The sequence below is a fragment of the Elephas maximus genome, chromosome 23, assembly GCF_024166365.1.
Source record: "Elephas maximus indicus isolate mEleMax1 chromosome 23, mEleMax1 primary haplotype, whole genome shotgun sequence".
NCBI classification, from domain to species: Eukaryota; Metazoa; Chordata; class Mammalia; order Proboscidea; family Elephantidae; genus Elephas; species Elephas maximus.
Window position 1 is genome coordinate 49,754,019 of NC_064841.1, and position 7,478 is coordinate 49,761,496.

Below are 7,478 nucleotides of genomic sequence, written 5' to 3' on the forward strand. Positions count from 1 at the left end.
GTGTAGGGTGTGTTTTGAGTCAGTCTCTTACAAGATATAAATACAGCAGATGAAGACAAGCAAGCAAGCAGAGATGGGGAAAGATTGATGCCAAGCCACATGGAGATCTCCAAGGACCAGGAATCAGAAGCTAAAGAAACAAGGACCTTCTCCCAGAGCCAACAGAGAGAGAAAGCCTTGCCCTAAAGCCAGAGCCCAGAATTTGAACTTCTAGCCTCTTAAACTGTGAGATAATTTATTTGTTAAAGCCATCTACTTATGGTATTTCTGTTATAGCAGCACTAGATAACTAAGATGCTGAAGGGGGAAGCAGACATAATTTTGAAGTAGACAAGCATCACCTTTTACTCATCAGAATTTAAAGTCTAGTCTTTTCATCTGTTCTTCAAAAACAGTCACTTCACCTCCTATTTTGTTTTGCACCATTTAATAATACTGTGGCAATAATATATTCCCTAGCAACCTGTTTTAGTCAGTGTTCCTTTTGATGTTGGGATAGCCATATCACTTACAGCAATGAAGGCAAAGGTTTTAAGGCAAGAGAGGAGGTCTTGCACAAACCTATTTCTACAGGCAGTAGTTGGCAATATGTCCAAAGTCTGTATTTCTTATGAAAAATTACACCTAAGTTTTTTAAATGATAAGTTATCGCTAAAAACTTCTGTTGTTTCAAATGAGATGAACACTGGAGAGAGGCTGAAATGTTTTTACACATGACATAACAGTTGAAACAATGGATAGCCTCTTAGTGGCACTGAAAATTATTCATATTTTAAATTGTTACAGTATCTGATTACATACAATTTACATATCACAATCTGAGCCTTTGAAACAGGAAGAGCGTAGAATGGTTTTCAGAACATCTTATGGGTCAAAAGACCACATTTTAAAGTTCCACTAAAAAAAAGTATAACAGAGTTTGAAGCATTAGGTAATTTTGTCCAGTGTGAGAAATTAAAACTTCTAAAACAAATAAAAGAACCAGGATTCTCTACGTTTACCTTTAATGTGAGGAAACTGGCAAAGGGAACCCTAAGAGGAATCAAACCTCATCAGTGTCTTTAGAACCTGGTGTTCTTTCCCTTCTTCGGAAAAAGAGAAGTGAATGCCTGCAACCATTATTTAAAATATGAAAATAACTTATAGTAACCCCTACCGGCACAAAGTTTCATTTGAATGAATTTTAGTAAAAACTGATATAGGCATAGAACTAAGCCTTTGTTTCGAAGTTTTAAATCACAGGCATTTGGAGTTTTGTGTCAGGTGTACAGGGTTGCAGGTGATTGCGTTTAAGATGTGTATCTTTAGGAGATGGATGACTGTGCCTTGACAGCTAAGCAGAGGTTACCTCATCCTTGTCATTGCTGTTGTCTATCTTCTTTCTAATAGCTGAGTAATGTGTTAAACCGGTTTTTTTGACTTTCCGGAACAATATCTAATTAGCAAATAACACAATTCGGTGACATTTAGCAGTATGCAAATTCCAGACACTGCAATCATGAAAACCGTAAATACGGTCTTCTCCGTAGGCCTGGAAACAAAGCAGTCCACTGTATTGGGGCAAGGCCAAGCACTACATTTAACCAGACGCTTCATGGAGAACCCATCATACATGACATAAAAGACGTACATGAAAACAGCTTCAAAGATAACTCGGAAGAAGATGCTGCTCGTGTAGGTCCACCAGAGTGACCCTTCAATGCGGACCTTCTGACTTTTGATCTCTTCTATGTCCTTGAATTCACTCTTTATCTCTCCCTTAATGAACTTCCTCTTTTTCTCGTGTCTTCGGTAGGCAACATGCATGGCCACCAGCAGAGCCGGTGCGGATACAAAGATCAGCTGCAGTGCCCACAGTCGGATGTGAGAGATGGGGAAATAGTGGTCATAGCACACATTTTTGCATCCAGGCTGTAGAGTGTTGCAGATAAAATCGGCTTGCTCATCTCCCCACACCTCCTTTGCGGCCACAACGAGGATCATAATACGGAAAATAAAAAGGACGGTGAGCCAGATTTTTCCAATGCTGGTGGAGTGTTTATTGACACCCCCTAAAATAGTCTGGAGTGTGCTCCAATCCATCTTTTCCTATGGGTGGTTTGTGCTGAAAAAGACAAAATGAACACAATAAGGGAATGACTAGTCAGGACAGAATCTGGGAGGTGTCCCTGAGTCTCAGGAAAAGTGAGTTCTTTTCAGTCTCTTCCCAAGCAAATGCCAATTTACACAACTCACCAAAAAAAGGTAAAAACAAAGCCAACTTAGTTTGACATAAGAATTAAATGTATAGTTCCCAAACCACCTTGAACATGTTTTTATGTGTTACCTAAAGGTTACCTAACAAAGAGTAATTCACCCAGTCTTTAGCACATAAAAAAAAAAAAAATGTGGAATAGGGGTGGAGCACCACAAGCAAAAGTACTCTTCATCTTAAAGGCTAAACTTAGTTCTGAGTGAACCCACAGAATCCTATGTGGAAAACTCCTCGGGTCTTTTCAGTTCTTTTGCACAAGTTACTCAGCACACAGGACTGCCTTCCCCAGTTATGTCTGCTTGTCAGCTTCAAGTTTGGAGCTCTACCAGTGGGACTGATGCTAACTTGGGCTAACCTTGCCTTAAAGACAGAGGCCAAGTGCTGATGAGTTATAAAATCAAGAAGTAATTCATGTAAGTCCACCTAATCTAGTGTTGCATCAAGTCTCCCTTGCAGAGATGCTTTTCTTCAGATACTTCAATTAATTTTCAAGAACTTTGGATGTGGCAATGAAATGGTTATCAGTGGTAGTTTCCATTTGAGGCACCCAAGTTAAATTTCACAAAGGGCCCCATTCCCCTTTCTTTTGCTATATGAAAAGGAGCATGTTAGAAATGTTCTCTCCATAAACCCAACAGGTTCATCTTAAATTCTGATTATGCGTTGACCTTACTATCATGCTGGGACTGATTGCTTAGTACTCAGGGATTAATATTTTGGTAAATGTTACAACTGGCTATGGTTTTAATTTAGGAATGTTTGTAAGAGACACATTATGAAAAATGACAGAAAATTCAACTCAGTGATTGACCCTCCAATTGCTGGCCAACAAAGTAACATCACCGTATTGTGGTTTAGAACCAAAGCTTGGTTGGGTAATATGCTAGTTATTAAAAATGGACAGGGAGAAATGGCTTCATTTACAGTCTGAGAAGCAATTGGAGCCCTTGGACCAATTTTCCATGAGCCAATGGCTTTGGTTTTCTTTTCATTGCAGGATATGATTTGTCTTCATTTATTCTTAGTTACACCCATCTTTCACAATCAACCTTCTTCTAAACAAGAGTCCACCCTGTTCACAATCCTGATGAGTAATCTTGTTTTCCACCCTTTCTAAACCGGTAGTGAATCCTCCTTCTTAAAAGGATTGTGCTCTCCTTATTTTGAGCAAGTTTGATCCTGTTTCCTATGTACTTTTTCAGCAAGTTAGGAAGGAATGTCTTTAATTATCATGTCTTATCTCAGGCACTGGAAACCCTGGTGGTGTAGTGGTTAAGAGTTTGGTTGCTAACCAAAAGGTCGGCAGTTTGAATCCACTAGATGCTCCTTGGAAACCCTATGGGCAGTTCTACTCTGTCCTATAGGGTCATTGGAATTGACTTGATGACAATGTTTTTTTTTAATCTCAGGCACCAGCATTGAACTGGAATGATCCCATGCCACAGTGGTCACAGGAAGCAGTAGGAACATGGAGATGATTCAGGGACACAAAAGCTATATAATACTGAAAAATAACTGTGAAACAACTGTAAGCCCTATTCAGCTTGAGAATGATAAGCATTACTGGAAAAAACAGTAGTTTAGTCTGGGTTCAGCCCTGACCCTTTAAATAGAGACTGTCTAAACCAAACCTGTTGGCGTATAGTCGATTTCTACTCATAGCGACCCTATAGTCTAGGAAGTCCATAAATTAACTGGCTGTTCTGTGGAACATTCCACACCATTGTCTAGTTCTACCAGAAGAGCAGAACTACTGAAAGCAACAGAATTTGGATTCAGATTTTAACAAAACCGTCTTACGGAATTAGACATTCCAGTTCTCTTCCTTGGCACGCACTTAGTGGAAAACAAGACGCTCATTGAAGTAAAATCTTCCCTGATTTATATGGATACATCTGGCCAAAAATATTGTAGGTGGGGATGAAAGGGGCTTATGCCTTTTGCCCTATTACATACTATCAATTACAGATCCTATGCTCTTTTATAAACTAGTCCAGTCACCATCAGTTGAGAAAAAATACAGTTTGAGGTCCACCCTATAATGTTTAAAAATTTTAAAAAGCTCTTGGCTGAGACAAAATTACCTGTCTTTTTAAAGGTCCTTTCAGGTAACAGGAGTAAATTAAAATTTGACTCCTGGATGAGATAGGAGTACTGGATGAAGATGCATTAACCAAGCAGAATGAAATTATTCACAGCATTCATACCACCCTGGAGCTGCCCTCCTGACCCTCCAAGTGGGTCACAGGCCAGTTCCAACCTGGCCCACACCATCCAGCAATGATCCCAAACACTGCCAGAGGGCGAGAGGAGGTGCTGGTTCTGTGCTTAGGGAAGGCAAGGGGTGAATCACTGGGTTTCATGAGTTTTCTACCCCTTAACTTCTCTGCCCTTACGTTTTTGGTGCTTGACCTTGATTAGCTCTCCCTAGAGTGCCACGGCCCTCCTTCACAAGGGTGCGTAATTTTGACAGAATAGTTTTGAAAGGGGACATGGCTGTCGCCCAGATTCTACTGACCCCACACATCTCAAGACAGAATCTCAGGTAAATGGTCATCTGTCCGGGTATCAGAAAGCTGGAGAACGCACATGCCCCCCAGGGATGGGGCATTGAAGGACTGAGGCAAACGTCCTAAAGAACACATTTTCTCAACTGCAAACTATTTGTACACAAGGTTTTTAGAATCGTTCCTTCCAGCTGGAAACAAACGCTCTTGAATTGTTTAGGAAAAAAGAGAAGCTACCAAAAAACCCATCCAGGTTTCGGAGGCCGTTGTCTCTCTGCTCTGCGGAGCTGTGTTTGTTGGAGTCTAGCTGATCCCCGTCCCGACACCAGCCGGAGTGCTTTCTTTGGCAAAAGCAGTTTGTGAGGCGCTGAAAGTCAGCTTCCTCCAGGGGAACCTTCCTGCTTTACAAACAAAATCGAATTTCTTTCCAAGCCAAACCTTCAGTGAATTTAGAACTTTTGGTGGCGGCGGATAAAGCAGCCAGGCGACCAAAGTGGTGTGAGAGAAGTTCCCCAAAAGAATGTTATCGACCATTTTATATAATCACTACGGACGGCCTAGCTACCTTCTCCCCGCCCGCCCTCTCGCAAGCCCGGCGCCCCAAACCAGGTTGCAGCGTCCCAGCGCAAGCCTGGAAATCCCGTCCGTAACACCGGATCCCAGGTTCCGAACAGGGCTGAGAAACTCCTTTTCCAGAAGTTGCACACTCGCCACCTGGGACTCGCTGCAGGTCCGCGGCCACGAGCGCCGGTCCGGAACCGCGCAGGCTCCCCGTGCGTCCCGGGAGCCGAACGGAGCGCCCGCGGGGACTACGGCCTCTGGTCCTACCCGGCGCGGGGCCGGTCAGCCTCACCTGTGGCGGGAGCGCAGAAGCAGACGGCAAGGGGCAGCGCCGGGCGGGGGTTCGCTGAGTAGCCGGGTCCTGGGCGCCGCCTCCCGGTCGCTGCGGACCGCGAGCCGCGCCAGTGACTCCGAACCGCGGAGACAGAGGCGCCGCCGAGCGTTGGAAGCCTCGGACACCTGTTTCCGTCACCGGCGTCTTTTAACCGCGCCCAACACCCCGCCTCCTCCCCGAAGCTATTTAGAAAGTGCCAGGGGCGTGGGCGGTGCGCCGTGCGGGCTGGAGGTGCGGCCGGAAGCCGGTGGCCAGCCCTCTTTCGCCCGGGGCCCACGGGAAGAGGGTGAGGGTCCCGGCTCGGTGAGGGCACACGGCCAGGTCTTAGCTCTCTGCGCCTCGAAGAATGCGGTTAAAGGCTGGGTGGCGGAGGTGCTAGTTTAGCTTCTTCTCGTTAGTCCAAGGGTGCTAGTGTATTTCAAACTGTGCTTTATTATTATTATTATTAATATAGAAAAACAGGCGTCACCAACGATTTTAAGACGCATTTTCAGGCCGCAAAGTTTCCAGTTCTCTCTGTAACCTCCCTGTGGGGCTTGCCACTGCACCACCGGTGGTGGGCCAGCCCCGGATTCTTCCCCCTTCAAAACCGTACAAGCAACAAACGCCTCCTCCAAGTCTTGGATTTCATTCGATGGCTCTCAACCATATGCCAAGGGCTAGGGGGAGGACAGGGGCAGGCCTTCTGTGTCTTGAGCGATGGGTTGCGCCCTAGTCTACTTCGCCTCCTTCCAGGATTTAGAAATGTGAGGAAGTTACTCAATTGGGGATTGGGGTTTGTGGGGAGCGGAAAAACCAGTTAATTCAGAAAGAGTATTAATGAAGCCCCCTCCCCCCCGCGCCCCATACACGCACACGCACGCACGCGCGCGCGATGAGAGGGGAGCGGTGAAGGGGTTTCCCAAGGTTTTTGGGAGACATCTTCTGCACGTTTCAGTGCTTTCACCTGGTAGCTTGTTGGTCTTGGATTATGAGGTGTCATTTTTTTTTTTACATTTGGTCGGGTGTTTTGATTTCTTCAGATGCAAGTGACAGAAATGGATATTCACAGTGCAAGTGGAAGAAAAAAAATAAATGTCAAGAGTAGACACCGTTTGGGGAACATCGTGACCAGCCTTGGTGGCCATCTTCCTGCTTGGGTAGCTTGCGTCATGATTGTTCGCCAAGAGGAGCCAAGAGTAGGGATGCAGGCCGTCCCTCTATCATGCTAGGACTTCACTCAGATCAGTTTATGTGAAGTGAAGATGATGATTCATACTGACAAGGCGTGTCTTGCCTCACAAATGGAGTCCGCATGATTGCCACCTCTGGTGTGAACTTTTTTGCTTTTCCTTGTAAAAGTGTTGCCACATCGCCACTGACCAAACAGGGTTTCCTTACCTGGGTGAACATGAGCTCTCCCCACCATCCCCCCCCACCCCCGCTGTTACTCCCCACCTTCCCTGCTCCAAGTCTTATTCTAAGAGGGAGTGTCTGCTCACGAAGTGGCAAAGCCCCAAAAGCTGCCAAAAGCCCTACATGGCCCATCTGAGAGATGTGCTGAATCAGCCTGTTAGAAATTACAGGGTAAAAAATAAGGCCCATTGAGGCGGAGGCTACCTCCTTGGCCAGGAGCCGACCTTACAGTAAAGATGAGAAATGACTACGGAGGTGGAGCTGGCAGCGGGCACATACCCATTAGTTTTTAGGGGCAGTGCTGTTTAGGAGTCTTTGGAGTCCTCGTTGGACCAGGAATGAAGAAAGGTTCTAGAACCATTGCAGGAAGTCAGATGGCAAAGATGGTGTGGAAGTGGAAAGTTAACTCACTTCCTCCTTATTGATA

At 45.2% G+C, this 7,478-nt stretch overlaps 1 protein-coding gene across 1 annotated transcript; it reads right to left on the bottom strand.

The window, feature by feature from the left end:
• Positions 1-360: 360 nt before the first annotated feature.
• GJB2 (gap junction protein beta 2) lies at positions 361-5,793 on the bottom strand. The gene is made up of 2 exons (XM_049867338.1): positions 5,615-5,793; positions 361-2,104 (listed from the first exon to the last, which is right to left on the bottom strand). The coding sequence occupies exon 2, from the start codon at positions 2,080-2,082 to the stop codon at positions 1,402-1,404; it is 681 nt and encodes a 226-aa protein (XP_049723295.1). The 5' UTR covers positions 2,083-2,104; positions 5,615-5,793; the 3' UTR covers positions 361-1,401.
• Between the last annotated feature and the right edge of the window lie 1,685 nt (positions 5,794-7,478).

What these genes read in the sequence shown, in the direction of transcription:
- GJB2 (XM_049867338.1), bottom strand. Translation starts at nt 2,082, where the DNA reads ATGGATTGGAGCACACTCCAGACTATTTTAGGGGGTGTCAATAAACAC.